This window comes from Pelecanus crispus, chromosome 2 (assembly GCF_030463565.1).
Source record: "Pelecanus crispus isolate bPelCri1 chromosome 2, bPelCri1.pri, whole genome shotgun sequence".
NCBI lineage: Eukaryota > Metazoa > Chordata > Aves > Pelecaniformes > Pelecanidae > Pelecanus > Pelecanus crispus.
Genome location: NC_134644.1, coordinates 77,335,032 through 77,356,264, shown reverse-complemented (window position 1 = coordinate 77,356,264; position 21,233 = coordinate 77,335,032). Strand labels below are relative to the sequence as shown.

General features: G+C 39.9%; 1 protein-coding gene across 1 annotated transcript in view; it reads right to left on the bottom strand.

The window, feature by feature from the left end:
• Window positions 1-382: 382 nt before the first annotated feature.
• The window catches only part of LOC104035791 (orofacial cleft 1 candidate gene 1 protein homolog), a gene marked incomplete at its 5' end in the record, with an annotated part of 58,596 nt that continues 37,745 nt past the window's right edge, over window positions 383-21,233 (bottom strand). The window contains 3 exons of the mRNA XM_009489201.2: window positions 383-495; window positions 3,808-3,946; window positions 5,271-5,534. Of these exons, the coding sequence (XP_009487476.2) occupies window positions 383-495; window positions 3,808-3,946; window positions 5,271-5,534 (516 nt within the window). The remainder of the gene's footprint in view (window positions 496-3,807; window positions 3,947-5,270; window positions 5,535-21,233) is intronic.

Genomic DNA, 21,233 nt, shown 5'->3' with positions numbered 1-21,233 from the left:
CCGGCAAGGCAGTAGCAACAAACATCTTTGCTAGCCCAGATACTGGGAGCAGCGTAGTCATGCTAACACAACACTGTACCCAGGCTAACATAGCCTGTGTCACAGCTCTACTATAGCAAGATCATCCTGCTGCTGGGACCAAACTAGCCCAGCTACCTTTGAACACTTTCCTTGAAAATCTTGGCTGATAACACCTCTCCTCCAATACAGCCAGGCTAAGCAAAACTCCCATCTTGATTTCACACTGTAGTACTTGGGCTAACTTCTGCTTAAAAAGATGTACACTTGGTCATGACCAGTTAGGTACAGGTAGTGATTTCTGCTGTAATTTGACCAAAAACTGCACACGACTTGCACTAAAAAAAATTATTCTTTCAGTATCTTAATCTTCCTCAGCCACTCTTCCATGTTCTCCCTTGTAAGCACCTTTTTTATGTCCTGAGTGCACATCATTATATGCTAGAACAGTGCTGACCATAACTTCAGGATTTGAAACTGGCCAATATTAAAAAGGTGTAAGTCACTAGAATGAAAAAGGTTTTCCTTTGGTTCTACAAACTACAGAGGATAAAATCACCCCTGGTTTTCTACTTGTCATTTTATTTGATCACCATTTCTGAAGGGCGCACATAGGTGTTTGCATGTAAAGTCAGAGGAACAGCACAGACAGAAGAACGAGCATTTGGAAGAATGTTCCTAACAAGTACAGAGTGACACTTCCCAAATGAGCCTGAGTCTGATCTAAAAGTGTTTGAAGTGGAGAACAAATATATGAGTGCTGTCCAGCTACTTTTCTGAGGATGAAAGAGCTGCCACTTTCAAAAAAGACTGAATTACACTGACATTTTGCACATGTGAATCCCCTCTTATACGGACACTAAAGTCAAAGGGGATCTTGCTGTGGATTTCACAGTGAGAAAGAGTGCTCTCTTGAAGAATTTGTATATTTTGTGTTTTGTATGGAGATTCACATTTCTGAAGTTTTCACGCATTTAGAAGGCTGGGTTACTTAAATCCAAGCCTATCAAGGCAAAGTTTTTGGCAGTTGCATCAAAGTTTCCTACCTATGCTACTTCTGTTAGAGTTGTTACCACCTTCCACACAGGAATGGCTAATGAATTCTATGGAGAAATTGTCATTTATTTATTGACAGGGACTGTTGATCCCTTAACAAGGCAACAGACCAACAACAGAGGCTTTTGTTAAAAAAAGCGAAGGATGGTGGTCATGAAAGCAGAAGCTTTCTTCCATGAACCTCCCACAGAATACCACTTCAAAAGAATGGAGAGAAGATATGGTTTGGAGTAAGAGATGCACTAGATCTGATAATGTGCATCTGTGACCTACAAAGGAGGTAGAATGAGAGGTATTAGGTTGCATTCCCCTGCATTATACTCTGGAAGAGAGATCCTGTGCAGCAGGGGAGAGCAGTACCTAGCACAGAGCTATGGTTTAAAAGAATAATGTAGCCTGGAGTTAATGGAAATAATATGAAGGTTCTGTCTTAAACTTCTAAAACCAAGACAAATTTGAAGTGAAGGTTAAAACACCATCTCCTAACCTGCTCTATTTTGCTTATATGTTGCAGCACCACATATGGTATCGATATGTAAGATCACTCACTATTTAGACTACTGCAGTAGAGTGAGTTACAGAGCACCAGTCTTCATTTAAACCATTCTTGCTTTCTCTGGTTTGTGTCTCAACCTTAATGTCACTTTAACAGAGCTTTTCTTCCCCCTGCTTTTGGTGGTTTAACAGATATAATATAGTATTTATAGAGCATATCAATGTGCGACAGCTTGCCACAGATCATAAACACATTTTTCTGTTGGAAATGTTGAAGTCGTGATTTTCACCACGTGATCTCCAGTTCCCTAAGGTTTGCTCCTTTAATTGTAAATAGCCAGAAAGTCATCAAGCTAGCGTTTAATAAACTTTTAATTTGAAATGGATTACCACATGTTGTGTTTGTTTACCCATTATTAAATCTCTTAGCAACATATCACCAGCAGAAACAGCATACTGTAGCACTGCATAGATACATTAAAAAACAAACCCATGGGGGATATTAGCAGCTAATAATATCTTTGAAGAAGACTCTAAGAAAAATAAATAAATATAAACAATATCAAAAATTACTTCTTGAAATTTTGTTAGTGTAAATCTGTTTGGCATGGAAATTGCAGATCCTCCATGATCAGTTTATCAACATATTTCAGAGGTCTGCACGCAAAATAGGACATACAGTAATGCTCTTAGTTCTTATAAATAAATCTTTCTGTACTTCTCAAACTGAGTATCACAAGTTTTTCTGTGTGTTTCCAAAGTGTAACCTATTTAGTTACAGCCTTTATACGTATGTGTGTGTCAGTGTGCACGTGAAGACTGATGGTAGGACCAAACAAAGGTAAGGACAAGCTTGATTTATTAAGATCTTGTCTATTACTCTTCACTTGTTGAGAAAAATTGGTTGCAAGTCCACCTTTTGGACCTGCTATTCATGGTTTTGTGCTGCATCTAGAAGCACCTTAGCAGATATGTAGAAGATAGATGGCAACAAAAAGGACCTTACTCCTCAGTACAATGTATGTATACACCTCCATGCTTCTGGTATCAAGGTGGTTATATAAAAGCCTTTTGATCACAGGGAAGCTGTGCTGTTTAGCCTAAAAGTGTCACAAGGCAAACCTTATTTTCTTTATCTCCTAAACCATCACTCACTGTCTGAAAAATACTTCTACTGGCCTCTTTTCATGTTATACTTCCAACATGAGCTGCCCATTCGCCACACTAAATGATTATTGCTTATCTGCTCTTTTCATTTCCTTCCAGTATCCTCCTCTTTCTCCTCCTATGTCTTCTACTGTGCATCACTGCTGCTGTTCTCAAATGCTCAAAGAACTTCTGTCCTGAAGAACTAAATCTCTGTTTCAGATCTGCACATAATATTCACACAGACACTACAACCTGTGGGCTGGCTGCATCCTTCAGTTCATTAAACAAGAGAGGATATAGGAAAGTCTGCACACCAAAAAAGAGGTTTTTTTGTCCATGGCAGTCAGATCCCACATACTGAAACAGAAAAACCAATGGTAGTGTCCTGCCACTCTTCTCATTTCTGGATTTCTAACAGAAGAGGAGCTATTTCCGAGTCCATTGCAATATGGTCAATTATGTCTTCAATGTAGCTACATCAGGAGACTCACAGAGGCCAGGAAGGATGCTCAGTCTAAAAGTAATATTCATCAGTTTTTTAAGAAAGCTTCTGGGGAGGTCTGCTGCACATAAGCAAATGATAATTTGTCTTTCCTATGGGTTACCACTTGACTGAATCTTAATGGGATTTCATAGGAGTAGCATAAGGGATGCCTCTGATGCCAGAACTACCTCCCTGCCAAATTTGAAGTCCCTGTTCTAGCCCAGGGAGGTGCTAGATTTCTTCCAGAAATAATTAGACAAAAAAGTATCTTTTCTTTTTTATTTCTTCCTGTAAGCTTGGTGTCATAAACAGCTGAACTGTTATTGCTGTGACTTTCCAAGCATTATTCAGCCTCAAGCAGAGGCCAGCATGGAAAGTTCATCCTCAGCAATGAAGCTTGTTTAAATTGCTCACAACTGAAAACAAAGTTAAGAAATATTAATAAAAAGAATCACAGTATTCCTGCTATAACACATGTGGGACCAATATCTGAATGAGGAAAATCTAGCTTAACAAGAACAATAATGACTAGCCAACATTAAAATGAAACTATGTGTTGCTCCAACGAAAGCCTGAATACAAACATGAAAGTTTGAATCCATCACCTTGTGGTCCAGACTGTTCAACCTTCTCTGAGACACCATTCTTTTCAGCAACACTTGAATACATGAGAAGTTCAGGTGGGAGACGAAGGTGCATATCACACTTATTTTGCTTATCTGAATCCTGTGGTAGTTTAATTACCTATTAAGGAAAAAAAAAAAAAAAAAACATAAGCAGTTCAGTATTCCACAAAGCCAGAACATACTTGTTTGTACACTATTTGTGAACTCTAGAAGTCCAAGACACTGCTATGAGGATTTTAGGAAATTCTTGTTTCTCTGTACTCCATTTACAACAGTTTTCTCTCATATCAGTTTCCCATGTGCATCTTCCCCATGCTTACAGACTAAATCAGACATCCCAGTAAATGGGAGTGGCTCACAATCCAAATTCAGAATCATGTGGCAAAAGATAGATTCCCTGGATCATTAAATCATCCCAGCTTATACAAAGTTGAAAGACTAATTTTGCAGCTTTGGGGCCTTCCATTCACACTTCCCCCCTCCCCCCCGCCCCGGCCCTTCCAACCAATTTTGACTCTTCTGTTATTTTTTTACCATAGCTCTACTAACGCTGTTTCTGACATTCTCTTTCCTAGTATACATTAGGAATATTTTTTGGTATAAATTCTTATATCTCTACATGATTCTGAAATTATTTTCGCTTTCTTTTACTGTTGGTAGACCCAAAAAAGAAAATTGCCTAAAAACCATCACTACAAGAAAATGAATAACTACACTTTCCATTAAGTAAACTCACATGTTAAAATTAAGATGCTTTCAGAATTCATCTCTTTTGGTAAGTGTTTTTTCCTGAGCCAGGCATGACTATAAAAGAGGTATAAGTTTGAGGTCTTGTTAAGATTCTGAATGAGGGAATGTATCTCAGTTACAATTAACACCCTTAATTTGCAAAAAAGCTTCCACTGAAAAGGAGCTCTTAATTTAGGCCCATTTTCACCAAAGATACAAAAACAGTCAGATCTGAATTATGTCCAAAAACTATTCAAAAGTAAGGTTCCTACCACAACAGAGCCTTGCTCACTAGCTGGGGATCCCAGACATACAAATGCAACAATATTATAAGAAGACTATTTTATTTTGTAGCCATGTGAAAGCACTTCTGAGATTCACTAAAACTGTGGAGGAAATTCACATGTACTGGTGGCAGGCTCAAACTCAGATTTTCAACCTTTGATCCAATTTTTTGATCCAACTATTCAGCACCCCAAACAATTTTTTGATATTTGAAATAATCCTAAAATTTAGCTGTAAAAAACCCCACTAATTTCATGTAAATGTTGGAGATGCATGTGATTTTCATTTTCTTTACATACCTACTGGGTACACTGATAAACTGTTTTTTTAGAAAGACAGTATTGATTTTAAGGCTGACAGAAGGAAAGTGGAATCTGTTCTGAGGAAGAGTGACTAAACCAACAAGCCTAATTTTTTCAAATACAAACCTGGAAGTAGAGATTGCATAACCAATGATCCAAGTCTTGAGAAATAAAATTTTCAATTTTTTTGAATCGGTCAACTTTGGAGTCGTAATTGCCTCTGAGGAAGGGACACTTAAATTTTCCCTCCAAAGCATTAGAATTGTTGTCACACAAGGGAAAAGCTCCCCATCCCACTTCTCGATCAATCCAAGTATGGGTCCCATGAAGAAGGAAGAGTTCAAAGAGGAGGACCATGCCTGGCTTCACAGATTTTCTAGGTGGTAGAACCTAGAAAAGGAGGAAAAGAGAAGATTTATTAGTTATAAAAACATCACAAGGGAACGAGCTTTCTTTTATCATATAAAGCCCTACAAACTTCATACCTTTGAACTAATTTTGCACACTAAAACTATTAACAACTCTTCTTTTTCCACCAAATCACGCATTTGAACAATTTTCCACTCCAACAGAAAATGATGTACTTTTTTTTTATGCTAGTTTTGTGATTCCTTTTTCCCCCCTGGCTTTCTGAAAGTGTTCATTTTCTGTCTTTATTTACCAGTGGTGGAAAAATATTGCCACTAGAAAACTTTAAGACCAAGTAACAAATCAGCCTGGGAATCTGAGGTGTCCCTGTAAGGGCTTACTGAGATTCACCACTGGGTTCTTCTTGCAGCAGCTTTGGAGAGCTCATCCAAATATCCAGTGAGAACACTTGCAGGCTTGCTCCACACTGAGTCATAAACTCTTCTCCACCCAGTTCTGGGAATGATATTGGTACACAATAGCCTTCCTCCTTCAAATCAAAGCAGGGAAGCTCTTCTTGCAAAGCATGTGAACCTCAGGGTAGGGTCAAAGAGGATTTTGAGGTAGTAAACTCTCAGCATACCAAAGACCGGCAAATACTGTTTACACTTTTCGTTAAGATAGCTAGAGATATTCTTCTGAGCAGCTTGGAGCCGTGGAAGAGGGTGCCAATGCCTTAGTGCCCTGGAGCAATTGTGTTCCCATGGCAAAGACTTGAAAATCAGGGGTGAAGAAACACCCTGAAGTAAAGAATATATGTAAAACCCTCTGTAAGGTTTGCTCTGTGATTCGATGCAAGGTCATGGAAAAGAGGGCAAAGAAAGAAGCAGGTCAAAGACAAAGAAATATGGTCCTATGCCACAATTTTAACTGTTTTCTTTAATTAATGTGGGAGTTGACCCAGGTCCTGTTGAATGGCTCTAATACATTCAAAAGGGCAAATAAAACAAAAACCATACAAAAGCTAGAACATGGAAGGTGACTACCATCCTGCCCTGGCTAACAGCTCTGAACGGTAGTCACCCGGGGACAAGGGGAGAAAATACATCAGCTACACCTCTCACACAGCAAAACATCTGCTTCACCACTGCTCCTACACATTCTCCTAGATTATAGACAACTGGGACTGCCTAATCTCTTAAATAAACTATCTTAGATGCTTCTTTAATAGAGAAATTGTTCTGTTATTTGAATGTTTTCCACCCATTTCAGTCCTCGAAGTTCATAACACCAAATGCATTGGTACATTTGCCTTTCAGAGACTCCTGCTTAACCTTACCTTGCCTTCCAGCCAAGGAAGAGAAAGAAGAGCCTTTTCTCTTTCTCTCCTCCCTGTGAATTGGCATGTACTTGTAGAAGGCCACAATATTCAAGGGTATCCTCTGACTCTGACTGTCCTGTAGGATACCTTCAGTACTTTCTGAAACTCAGAATAAGACCACCAATAGAAGTCATCCATCCAAACAGATCACCCACTATTAAAAGCCTAAAATGCCAAAGTCATCTCAGATTAGCAGGGATTTCCTCAATCAGACAACATTCTGCAGCTGATAATCAGCCACAAATATTTACTGCCTCAGATATTACTGCACATAAGTACACACATCAACACAGATCTTTCTTGACTGATATTTTTAAATACAAGCATCACTTCTTTATACTCCTGATTGAACAGTAGGCAAGATAATAAGCACAACTCGGGTACAGCCAAGCTTTTCGTCTCTCTTTTTCTGAAGCAGCTAAGGGATTTACCCATACCAATAACTGCTGTGTTAGGAGATGATACATGCTTGTAGTTGTGCTGCATTCTATAATTTTTTTGAAGATGTGAATATAAATTATTATTTTAATAACATGCCTTCCTGTTTCAAGTTATATATTGTGATTAGATAACAGCAAGAGAGAGGAAGTCATTTAAGGAAATCGTTTAAAACTATAAATATTGTCATTATTATGTAGGTGTACTTTATATTAATTATGTAAATATATTCTAAGACTTAGTGTAGGCTTAAAATGAAACAGAAGCATCTGTTGAAAAATGCCATAACCCTGTGGCAGCTGCTATTAAACCATTAACAGTATCAGGTTTCATTTAAACCAGATTTACCATTTTCTATAACAGCCCGTGGGAAAGCTAAAAACATTAGGCACAAATTACTGACAAAAGAGATCCTTAATCAAGCCATACATTTCATTTGGCTAGCTGGGTGCTAGATAGCAACCTCTGTGCTACAAATTAAAGGTGGTGGTTACAAGGCTATGATCAAAGACAATTACCTGCATTACTGAACAATCCCAAAGCATAAGCAGCTGAAATCACTGCCGTATCACAACATCCCTTTTGGTTTCTCCCTTGTTTCCCAGACTTACTCTTTTCTTTAGCATAACTCAACAGTACACTCTCTTCTGCCAGCCTGCCTACAAACAGACACTGGTCAAGGAGTTGGTGTAAGGGTAATTGGGACTATAAAAAATTCATTTCTTTGTTTCCAGCACACAGTTATTCTTCATTCGCTATAAGCTCCCATCCTGGACCTAGATTGCTAACTCATTTTTTGGGACTGGAAGCATCCCTTTGCTTACAGTTACAGGAGCTGGATGTTTAAGCTATGCCATGATTTATACACATTATGACAAAACATATAATAAGAAAAATAAGGATTTTGTCACACACCTGTGTGCAACAAATCCTGAGGCTCTAAGATTCATTCTGGGAGTCCTCACGCATGAACACTGGGTGCCTGACCCAGGTAGGACAGCGCCACACATCTCAGCGCACATGGTCAAATAAAACATACCAACCAAGTAAGAAATTTCTTTCTGTTGAATCTGTACAAAAATCCTGGCCAAGTCACTGCCTGTTACTCTTTGCTGGTGTGCCAAACATTCACACAGGTGCCCATGGGCTTTCATTTCCATCCTGACGTCCGCTGGGAGTGTCATTTGTGCAGGGGAACTGCTGTTTAGGAAGGGACAGCCAGGCTGAAGCAGGAGAGTTTCAAAAACGAGGCAGGTCCCCTCAACAGCCTCACACTAAACCTATTCCCATCACCACAGGGAATGCACATCTCCATCGCAGCCCGCTGTCCCACAGCCGCAGGGTCAGACAGCCCTGGGAGGGAGCTCGGAGTTGTGCCACCTGCCCTTCATTAGCCTCCTCCTAGGCGGTGAGCCTGAGAGCAGGGATTTGGGGCATGGCCAGCACGACCTGCAGGCATAGATGCACGAAAGCATTTAGGCATGTAGCTCCAATTGAAATCCACTGTCCTTGAGTCCCTGCATGCCTCTGTGGGTTTGGGCTGTCATGCTCAGGTACAGGGCAGGGAACAGCTCAGGTGTTTAGAGGAGGAGGCGACTCAGTAATTGCTCTCTCTCATAAGAGACTCTGGGTAGTGCCTGGGATGGGTGAGGCACTGGCAGCTCAAACTGACCAGTTTGTTTTGATGGACTCTTTTGTTTCTGAAGGGGGGGGGGGGGGGAGAAAAAGAAAAAAATCAGCAGTTGCATTTTCCCTGCTGGCTGCAACTTCTTTTGAGGCACTGTTTCCTAAGTTAGTCCACAAACCTGCACCAGCACTGTCGATGTTCAAAGAGAGCATATTACGTAAATACAGCTTCCTGGGTTTTAATAGGTCTACTTTCTAACAGCTTAGGTCGTGGTTTCTCCCTGTTCAGGTAAAATTTCCATTGAGGTCTGTGAGGTATATAGCCTTTTACAGTGCTACAAAAGCATCCAGCACCCACTTTTTAGTGGTGTAATTTCTTCTGCAAAGAGAGATGCAGCAGAGAATAAATAATGCTTCTGTGTGCCTGCACAGGCACAAGTAATTCTTCTTAGTCTGCAGTTAACAGTGTTGCATTTAATTGAATTAAATCATAGTGAACTAAAATTATCTCTTGCCACTATTTCTGAATTCAACTGTTTTATATCAGTTTTATTGTAATATATCTTACTTCCCCATATGCCACCATAATTTCAGCAAAGAAATCATTTACTCTAGAGAGAGAATGAATTCTATTTGAATATTTCAATAAACAGATCCAGCGTGAGGATTTGGGAGTTTTTGTCTGACTTACTCTTGGGCTTTAACCTTGTCAGAAAAGAAATAAACCTTTGCTTCTCTCCTCTGCACCTTCAAATGCTTTCAATTTAGAAGAAAAAGGACAAAAATTACATTACTTAATTCACATAACACAAAAATTTGACCACTAAACATGTACAACTCAAACAGATTAAAGTGAATTAGAATTTGCAAAGGCAATTCAATGTCTACTTATTATATAGAAGAATCTTGCAAAACACCATATAAATTAACAGCTCATTGTTTCTGATTATGAAAACTGTGGCAAATGAACCTCACTGGTGTAAAACATGGGTAGAAAACCTTTTAAATAGGAAGCAGTTCCCATCAAACTATTTCATTAACAAATAAAAAATTACTTCACTATGTAAAATGAATAGTGCTGGAGACGAGGCTGTTATTGCCAAAATAAGGTGGAGTTTCCACAACTGGATTTCAAGCCCTCCCTGTTTACATGCAAGGACGGCATACAGGCAGAGGGAAGGGCTTTCTTGGGAGGTGTTTACGTAACTTTGAAATTTATAAAAGGCCAGAGGGGAGGGAATAGAAACATGGACTGAGGTAAAAATAAAATATCATGTTATTAGGGTTTTCCAAAAGTCCTATCTATCATCAGAATGTCCTGGAGTGGCTGGAAACTTACTTCCCTGGCTTTCTATTGCTGCCTGTCTTTGAACAGGTATCTGAATACAAAATAACACACAAATCAAAGGAGGACCGTGCAATGCACTATCATTCATTTCCCCATATATATATATTTTATATTTTTCCTATTTTCTGAAAAAGAGAACAGACCTTTCAAGCCTGACATATGTCAAACGACTCCCTGATTCCTCTCCCTGCAGCTTGCAGATCTCCTTTAACCTTTATGCAGTACCACCATCTTTCCTGTGGCCCAGTATCCCAACCTGCCTGACTGGGGGGCAGTATGGACCAGAAGTGGTTGCAGCACAGCACATGAGCTCAGGATCGCGGATGAGCTGCACGGAGCACAGGGCAGCAGAATCTTTAAGCAGGTAATTTATTCACCGCTCTCTGTCCCGCAGCCATGGCAGTGAGCAGGATTTCTCCTGACGCACTGTGTCAAAGCACCCGGGCGCCTTCCCAGAGCCACGCCGAGTGCCCTGTTGGAAACACCTCCTGCCCTCTCCCATGCTACCAGAGCGGGGACGATTCCCCACCACCTCCTTCTCCTCTAGGAGAGATAACTCAGGGCATAGTTAACTCCGGCAGCATTGCGTGCAGCATGATTACCTTACACCAGAGGGCCAGAATCTGGCCTTTTATCTTCCCAAATACAGGGGAATAATGTTTGCATTCTGTGAGCTTTAGCCTCTGCATCTGTTGCTAATTGTCCTGGCACATCTGCTCCTAATTCTTTTCTGTTCTTTGACCAGCAGGGAGTAGTAATGTATGGTACAGCCAGCGCTAGCCTCCCCGAGCGTTTCTGGTGATATAGTGCTGGCCTGGGTAGATTCTGACCTCATCTTGTGAGGGGAGAAATTGTCTTTGTAAGAGGAAGGCAGGAACCCCAGTTCCTTCTCCTGCCACTTCCATCTCACTTATTTATTCCTGAGATTGATTCCAGCATGGTCAGAGCATGAGTTTCTTGGGATAACATCGGCCACCGACATGAAACAGCAGAGTTTATTTCTTTCATGTCAAAAAGACACGTACTTTGCTCAGAAACCACTCGGAGCCAAGAAGTCTCATGAAGACGTGGCTCGTTCGGCACGCAGGGCTGAGTCACACAGCAGCACTGCTCTGCCTGCACCCTGGGGTCCGGTGCAGGAGCAGGCAGCTCTCCTCTCCTTTTTACTCCACCATCTGCTCCATCTTGGGTCTCTTTCCTGATGTTGGTTTGGATTCCTCATCACCCCTCGCATAGCACAGCATCCCTTTCCTCCTTAAGCTTCGGTCTAGCCTGGGACGCAGCAATGCTCCCTTCATCAGGGAAGCTGTTCCAATGTGGAGTTCACACTTCTGCAGTATTTCCCAGATGGTACAGACCTGGTCGGGCTCTACTCTCTTTCTAGGGGCTCAGCTAACACCCTCCAGCAAAGGAACAGGAAGACTGAATCCTGATAACAAATCCCCTTTTCCTTGTGTGCTCTGCTTAAAAATTGCATGTTTAAACAGGATCTCTTTTTTAAATTTTGTGGCATAAACTACTCTTCCCATTTCTGTAGTACAGCTTTGCAACTAACCTGCTTATCTTGAGTTCACAGATTATCATTTAAAACATGAGACGTTTCAAAACCAGATATTTTAAGGAAAAAAAAGTGTTTTCTGAGGATGTTTTTCTGGCTCCCACGACTTGTAGATATGGACCAACACACGGCTTAAGCCCCTGTTCACAGTTCCAGGCTGTCAGCTCTGGTGAGTCACGGAATTGCTCCATTTTTCCACTCACAGCATTTTCTGTTGGGCGGGCATTTACTTTGCTCTTGGTGTCCTCTGTTGTTTGGAGTTTACTTGGAGCTAAGGATACAGGCAGGGGCTGCTGCGTTTTGCCTTCCCGCTGATCTGCCCCACATAATATATGACTTTTGTACAACTATTCTATCCAATGGCTCACGTCAAGCTCTCTTACAGATGCAATTTCCCATTAGGTAGGGAATAGGCCATGGAGTGGTCCAAAATAAAAGCCTGTCCCTAGACACTCCTGATTTTTAACATATGTCTGCTAGATTTTCCAATACAGACCACATACCTTACCCTAGTTAGAGATGATACATTATAATGTAGGCCACATTTCTGAGGTCTTTGGGCAGTATAGTTGGTCTAAGCTGAAGGAGCACGCACAGTACAGTCCAGTGAGTGTTTTCAAGAACTCCTCCACTGGAGCACATTGACTAGATACCACATGAAATGTAACTCCAATTAATTACCAAAACCAATACCCGGGATAAGTAGTAACCTTTTGCATATGTAAATCAATTGCATAATGCTAAATACAGTAGATGCAATAGTTTCTAATATGCAATGGCTTTGTAATATCAGCACACCAGACATAGTGAAACCCTTCAAGTCTTCACACAGGGCTGGAAATGGAGCTTTCCATGCTGGGAGAGTCCATCCACAGGTAGCAAAGGTCTCCAGAGAAACCATCTGGCTGCAGCTTGTGGCTGGAACAGGATCTGTGCACAGCATGTCACTGGGCCAAAGAAGGTCCGCGTGACACTTTCTGCTTGTCCCACAGCAAGGAGAAAGACTCATGGCCATTTGGGGAGAAGAGCACTACTGCAGGTCTAGCAGCCAGCCAGGGCAGCCCTGTGGTGTAAGCAGCACCCAGTCTGAGGGCTGCTCACAGCTTGCCATAGAGGTCTGTCCCCAGGATGGCACAGCCGGAACAGAATTGCTCTGAGAACATGCGTTTTGAGGAGCTGTTGCAAAAAGATATTTAGCAAATAGCAATCGAAGACTGAAACCCCAAATAAACTCAGATAAACAAAATAGAAGCAGTAATAAGCATGTGTTCCTGCTGTGCAAAAAAACCATCAAACCTGCAGTTTTCAAATAAATACAAGCATCTGTCTAAGCTTAGTTCTTGCATTTACCAAAAGGTTCACGTAGCACCTTATCATCCCAACTACAAATAAATGCATCCAGGGAAAATTTAAGTGGCTCTCATTTTGAAAGTCCTCTGGCACTGCCAAGCATTATTACTTCCTATCTTTTTTCATAGTTTATCAAACTCTTATGCTATGTCCTATAAAGTATCCTAGAGCTAAATGTTCTTCTTCTGTGCCAGCATTTCACTCAAGAATAAAATAAGGGGGGAAGAAAAAAAGTTTGTGCTCTACTTTTTCTAATATTACCTTGTTTTGTAATTACTAAAAGCATCACAGTTCCTAGACAGCTGCTGACATACAGAAAATAAGGTCCTTGAAACTGTTTGTTTCATCATATTTTAAGAATTAATACCTTAGGTCATGTTAATCAGTTTCTGATATATGTAGTTTTCAAAATGCACTTCAGGGAAGAAAACGCTGGAAATGACTAATAACAACAAAGATATGAACTTTATTCATTATATATCTAACTCCAAATGTGAATATTACCGAAGTACTTTGCCATCTTAAGTATTTAGGAAGCCTTAAATAAAAAATAAATCCACCTCATTCAGTGAAATAGAACATCCTCTTTTTCCAAGCAAGAGAGTTCAAATTTATTAATTTTGTAGCTATATTTTAAAATGAGTGTCAGCCTCCGCTAGATGACTGCATGATAAGTGTCCTGAAACTTCAGGACAAGGCACTAAATTTTTCACAGCATTTGTGTTTCATTTTCAGTGTAATAAAAATATGGTGCCCTTTTAATAATGAATAATAGATCTCCTGGTATGATTTACATGCGTGGATTAAATGTCATGTTTGAAAAGTTGCTGTTTTATTCATATTGAATTTCCCTCAAGTAAAACAAAATGGTACCCAGCTACTGTTATAATATTGCTAGTACCTTGCCACACTGATACATAAATATTAACTGGCTGATATACTCTTTAAAAATCTACGGATCTGTGAACTGTTCTGTCAGCAACTGTGGCTTTATATGCATATGAACTGATTTAGTGTTATCCCGAGTTCCAGGTACGTTGGGGAAAACGCGTAGCGCCAGTGCTCACATACTTCTGGAGCTCACATTTGTTTTGCTGAAGTGCTGATTTTGGAAGGCTGGCACAGAATAAGGACTGATGCCGAACAGGTGCAGCAGGACTAGAGTTAGAAAGCAGACTGGGGAGCCCAACACTGACTCGATTGTCCCTACTTCTCCTCAGCAATGCTGGACTGACATCCCAAGTGACTGGACGGCTTAATGAATGTTTGTTAAATGTCACTTGCAGGCTGTCTCATGGGCTTATAGTGCTCTTCGCAATAGCTGAAAATTTCCTGTCTGAACTTCCCCTTCTGAACAAAAACTTGCTTCCTAACAGGCAATATTTTTTCTGGAAAAGCGTTCCAGAAATGTTTACAATTTATTGCAAATACTTGAAATAGGAACATCTTCCTTAAAGGTTCCTTCTCCTAGGAGGTGAAACTTCCAATGTATAACTAAATATTTTGGTCCTGATAATTGAAATTATAGCTGAAAACATTTTTTTATTTTAAAGAAGAGAAGCGTTTTAGCCACAACCCAATCTTTATTCCATAGAAACCAATGAATATTTTGACTCTGAAAAGTGAGGATTTGTTCTTATTGGTGTAATTGTTTCATACAATGTTTACTGAACTGACTTAAGAAAAGCTGACTTCAAAAAAACCCACAACGCTTTTTCTGAGCAAAATTAAACTTTTACACACTGCAACTCATTAGTGCTCTTCAAGTCATCATTAAGCTGAAAAAAGTAATCTGTTCGTGCTAACACTGGGACATGGATCCTATGGAGCAATAAGACACTTCTTTAAATACACTGTGAGCAAACAATGTTTACTGACTACTTAGGTCTTATCTATAGTAGGATCTTAGCCACCATGAGACATCAATAAGGAAATTATACCAGTAAAATCCTTGGTCTAGAGTAAAGATGATGCAGTCACATCTGTGCAGGAGCTGCCAAGGACAGTCTAATTTCAGTAACTGCCTTACTAGATGCACAGTAAACATCTCATCTCCTTTCCTATCCTCTCCTTACTCAACTTTCATTCCAGACCTGAGAAAAATCAGGCAGTGCAAGAGTATATTGAAAGTTTAAGAACAAAGCTTCTTTACCGCCAGAGTTAACCTACTGCATTTTTTTAATCTCAGCTTGAGTTCACGTTCAGTTTGTGTTATAATGTAGGTGAAGCTTCAAAATAGATCTTGCTTCACCTAAAACAGACAGCATTAACCCATCTAAGTCTAAAATCCCCTTGCATAAACTAAATATATGAAAATGTCCTTGAAATGCTGGGTCTAAAACAAGTCCCCTTCAGATCATGTTGTTAGTTGCTATTCCTAAAATTGTAAAGAGCCATTTGAAACAGCAATTGCATTTTATCCCAACCCAAAGCATTCATACATGCTTTGTCCAGCATAATTTATGGAAAAAAATTACTCATGTGACAGTCTGGCCTTACTGAAAGCCAAATAAAATTCAACTGGAGCTATTAGGAGCCACTGTCTAATACGTAGTCAGAGGTTATTGGGGGAGGTAGGTTGACAAACTAAAAAGGAGGACGGTGAAGGAGGGGAAAGAAGGGGAGCTGGCAAGCTGGAGCAAAGAACATTGATTAATGAACAAAAAACATTTTTGAAAGGTCGGGTGTGCAAGTCAGACTAGCCCTGAGGCAGATCTAACTTACATGACCAGCACTTTCTGTACGCAGCAGGTAACCCATGCTGACACCAACTTTGCCGACATGACAGGGTTATTATTTTTGGAAGGATGTAGTGTTCTGGAACAATTTCTCTAATATATTAGTTAAAACTAAGCTCTCCTTCAATATCAAGTATGCATGTCTTCATTTTCACCATGTTTACACTGAACTCCTATCATTATTCTGGCCAATGAAAACAAAAGCTTATTCTTCATTAGTAAGTACTTGTATTTTGCACCCTGTAATATATCCCAGGGCAGTAGTGCTATACATAAGATTGTGTTCAAACCCAGGTGCTCACCTGGAGCTCACTACTAAGACCTCACTACTTACGCTAAGTTCTGTAGTAGACACTAACCATCTGAAGCCAAAAATTTGCCGCATCTCAGCACAGATACTAAGGGTTTCTCTTGACACATACTTTAAGGTTATGGGCCAATACCATGGTGGAACAGAAAGGTAGAATCATTCTGGGTACAACACCTACAACTTCAAGATGATGTGGTGGAGGAGGTTCTCTAAAATTATGACATTAAGCTTTTGCTGTCCATTATACACTAATGAAGACAGGGAATCATCAGAAGGTCATTAAATCCAACTTCTCCTCGTGGTCCTGCATTTTAAGTGTACTTGCCCAAGACCTGAACCCTGGTTCACTAGAATAAAAATGAAGTTTGGTCAAGAAGCTAATTAAATGTCCTCTGTGAGACTCAAAGAGGACTTTAAAGCAAACTCTAGAAAAATTATAAAACTAACAAGCATTCCTCTCAGACCGTTGCATGAAGCATAATAGCCATATCTAAGCAGTTACTGAGGTGTCCATACTACCCTGTAGAGACTAAGACAAAGACAAGTATGTGGACTTTACACATACTCCTCACAAATCCATGTCAGGAGTTTCTTTGCATTGAGGAGCAGCTGGACAAAAGACAGGTCTATCTGAACTAGCTCTTGCTTAGTACTGAGAACAGAGAGATGCAGTTTTGAACAGGGGACATTCTCCAGGTAGGAGCAAAAGCAGCAGGCAAGACCCAGGAGAAACATAATGCTGAAAGCAAGAGGCAGGGCATGCCAGAGTTGTTCAGTCATACTGCCCATAGTTTTCTCCTTTCAATGAAGCCTGAGAAGACAGTACTTTGTCTTCGAAGCAGTAAGCAGGATGCATGTGTCCTGCCTAGGGAGGAATCCCAGCTTAGTGATTTCTCTGACAGATACATGTATTTGTTTTAATGTCACACGACAGTCACATTCACAATTTCCCTGTGTATACGCATGATTTTTTCATACCAACAGCTGTATTTACAGACACTGTTCATTATCCGTTACAGATGATAAACAATTAAAAAGCAGAAAATGTGACTTAGCAGGACTTTATATATCATAAACCCAACAGCAGAAATGACCTGTCCACAAGTAGCTGAAAGCCTCAGTACTGTACATAAAAGTTGCTTTATCTGTAAGCTCTTTGGGATAGGGATGGTCTGTTCTGTATCTACACACCACTTCACACAACAGAAGGGGTGGAGGAGGAAATCTACCATTCAGGTCATAGTGCAAAATAAATAACTGAAAATGGAAAAAACTCTCCTTGTCATTCTACCAATGCCTCATAACACACAAAAAAACCCCACACTGACAGGGATGGGGGTTGTTTTTCAAACCGCAAAGAAGCTTTCATGTGCCAGAGAGTTTATCTGAGACCAATGTTTCAACCAGTGCTAGGCATTAGCTACAAGAGTGAGCAACTGACACACAACAATCCTGCCACACACAGCATGCTTAGGCAGGAAAATATGTGTGCCTCAGTCGCAAAAGACAGAATAGAGCCTCAAGTGTTTGGGCTCCTTCCAAAATAATCCAAATGCTGCTTTTTTGGCAAATGGAGGTCAATGGAGCTAAAAACTCACAGAAGGATTTGGGCATTCATGTGTTTATATACACCCACTCGTTCATTTATTATTCTAAAGCTACTTTACAGAAATCAAATTACATAGCTGACAAGCTGCATAGATAAGAGAGAATAAAAGTAAAATTTAAAATCAGCTGACAACAGTATATGATGTAGTGTATATTTGGCCCTTTTAGAGTGAGTGATGAGGGTTAACCTAGGGGAAAAAAAATTGCACCTTCCTAAATTGCACCTTAAATTATTAAATAAATTATGAACATGATGGAATGCATTAAATATATAAGCCTGAAGGAGAAAGAGTAGATGTGTTTTAACTTTCAAAGCAAAGACAGCATATTTAAGAAGAGTTGCTTACTGTCTGTATACTTTGTCCGAAGTAGATTTCAGTGTTGTAGAAGTTTCCATCGTGACTAACAGGCAGCGTTGTACAGGCCCAAGGCTGCTCCTCCAGTTTGGGCCACTCCAGCAAGGCACCGCCTAAGCGGCTGAGAACAGAAAGTTTGAGGGTGTAGTGGCCTTTAGGGACCTTATCTTTGACTCCCCTCAGGCATTTGACATGAATTTCTATCGGCTGCAGTGTCTTGGAGCAGTCAACCTAGGGAGAAGCCTCTGAGTTACTGACCTAGGTTGAGCTGACTTTAACCATACAATTAGCAAGAACAAATTTCTTCAAGAAAATAACTACTGAAAAGCAGACAACATGCTTCTTGTTCAACCTGCAATTACCTATTGTTAACCGAGGATCTGCAATTAGGGAGGTCAAAAGTCATAGAGATGACAGATAAAAAAATAATACAAATACTACTAATAAAATGTTCAGCATCCTTGAAGGGAAGGTGGAGCTGTTGAAGTATGACACCAGAAGCCATTAGTCTGCAATAATAAGGCAGAATTAACTGGAAAACAACACCTTCAAAAACACAGCGTGCTTTGCAAGACAGGCACAATATGTGATGTGATGAGCAGGCTGCGGGCACAGAGTGAAAGACAGGGCAGGCCATGTTTTTATAGTAATTATTGGCCCTGCTAAAGCTATTAGTGCTGTGTAATATGCAGACTATCCTTTCACCTTCTGATTATCATATAATCAGATTCTCTTAAAAATAGTAATCAAAGTGTAACACGTGTAGAGTTTAATAACAACTCCCTATAGGCACCTTTATTCCAAGTCCAGACAAAAGAAAACATCTGCTGCTTGCTGTTGACAAGATGTTGTCCAAGTTACAGAATGTTTAGTATAGAATAAACGCTGTGTTGCATATCAGAAATGCCTTTCTGGTGCTTTCCTGGTATGCTCAGCTTATAGTGTGGATGTTGGCAGAGGGGAACAGACACAGCAGTACAATCCTTGCAAGTCATGCCTGAGTAAAGGCATAGGGTCTGTCCCACTATGCCAGTGGATACGTCAGTGTTGCCCAAATGCAATCTTCAGGGTCAGGTGCATAACAGGGAGTCCCAGTTTGGCTCCAGTGTTGACTTCATTGGATAAAATTGCTTCTGCAATAACTAATTATTTAGTGCTTCAAATCAGCAATGATTTTTTTTTTTTTCCCCCCAGAAGGAATCAATTTTTTCCATTATTTTGAGAAAACACTAGTGCTAGGTCATCTTCTTTTAATGCAATGTGATACAAGAACCCATGCCACACTTCAGAATCAAATGGCTACCTTGACTACTAGGTTTAGTAGTCTTACAGTTTAAGCCTACAGTAGCTAATAATCTCTTCTTTAATCCTGTCTTGGATTTATTTTGGAAGAGATAGCATATTTCCATATAGATAGAAAGCTTCTGGAATTAAATTAAGCAGTTAAATAAACAGTTGAATTTGTTAAACTTCTTTTGTTTCTCAACACAAACCATACTTAACAACTAATCTGAATGACAATTATTTTCAGCTTAATTAGAAAATCTTAATTAACAATGAAGATTTAACCTTAATATTTTTGGTTTCTGAATCATATATAAAAAAAATTAACATTATGTGAATAAATAAGACAATCCTTTTAAACCTCAAGGCAGGATTACTGATGCAGGCAGACTCCGTTATTAAACACATTCTAAATTAAACGCCTCTATGAATTTTATACTGAAATATATTGTGATAGTTTTGCATGCCAAATGTGACATTTTGTATTTTAGATTCATCTTCTGTAGTAATTTTGGAAATGTCATACAAACAAAGATTTTGTCATTTACCAATGGAATTACTATGCATGGCCAGTTAGCCATCTCTTTTCTGGCTCTTCTGGTTGTTTCAAGTCAGCAAGCCATAAAAAATCTTTATCTCTCTGAAACACAGCAATTTGGAAGATAATCGAATAGTGACTGGGGGGCAGAAACGCCAGTCTGAGGAATTATACCACAATCTCTCTTGCATTTACAACCTTCCTCAAAGCGAGTGTCAGTCGAGTAGGAAAAGGAGATAGAAGATTCATCATATTTCAAGCCCGTCTCATTTGCATGGTGGCATAGCTGTCTCATCTCCTGCTGAAAGACTTTGCTTGGCCAGCGCTGACAAACTGTTTTGAAGAACTCTTGCCATGCCCAAATGATTCATCATTAATAGCTTTAGACATTCTCTTTAAGCGTATGGTTACTTCTGCTGGAAAGCATGTTTTGAAACCTGCTAAATTCTATCCTCTTAAACTATGAAAAGGGAAAAAAAAAAAAAAAAAGGTAATGGAATTGATCTAGTCATTTAGCAGTTCACATCACGGAAAAGAGCACTCATGGAGAACCTCACCTTCCCACAAGGTCCTGCTGCTCCATTTAATCTAGTATTCACACCTGCAAGGTTACCAAAGCTGGCTGCCATTTCTTCTTCACATTCATTCTCCTCTGCTTTCAATGACTGCCGTCTCACGCTGCAGCAGTTAGAAAGGGAACAGGGAAGAAGAACTGAACAGAAATTAACTACAATGCAGATACGGACAGCACTTGCCATTGGAAATACATTGCAGTTTGATGTTTTGTTTGAATGTATCATAAGCCTTGCAGGCCACCCAAGAGAAACAAGTGTGCTAAGCAGAGAAATTACTAGGCTTCAAAAAGTGGCTATATGAAAAATGCAATCACAGCCCCAGTAACACGACCAGTATTTGTCAGTCTGTGCCACAGGTCGACATAAGGAACCTAAAGTTTCACTGGCCGTGTATAATCAGCTCTGTCTGGTCTTGGAGTTTAGGTTCCAAGTTAAGAATATTAAAGTAGGAAGCCATTGCCTCTGTCAACACTTTCAGGACCAATTGACAGCTTCAATAAACTGGAATAGGTTTTTGGAAGCCCTTGGTTCCCTGGGGATTGGGTTACTTTAAACCACTGAAAAAAAATCTTATTATATGTATAAATCTTACCATGTTTTGTTTTTTTTTTTAAATCTTACAAATTTATAT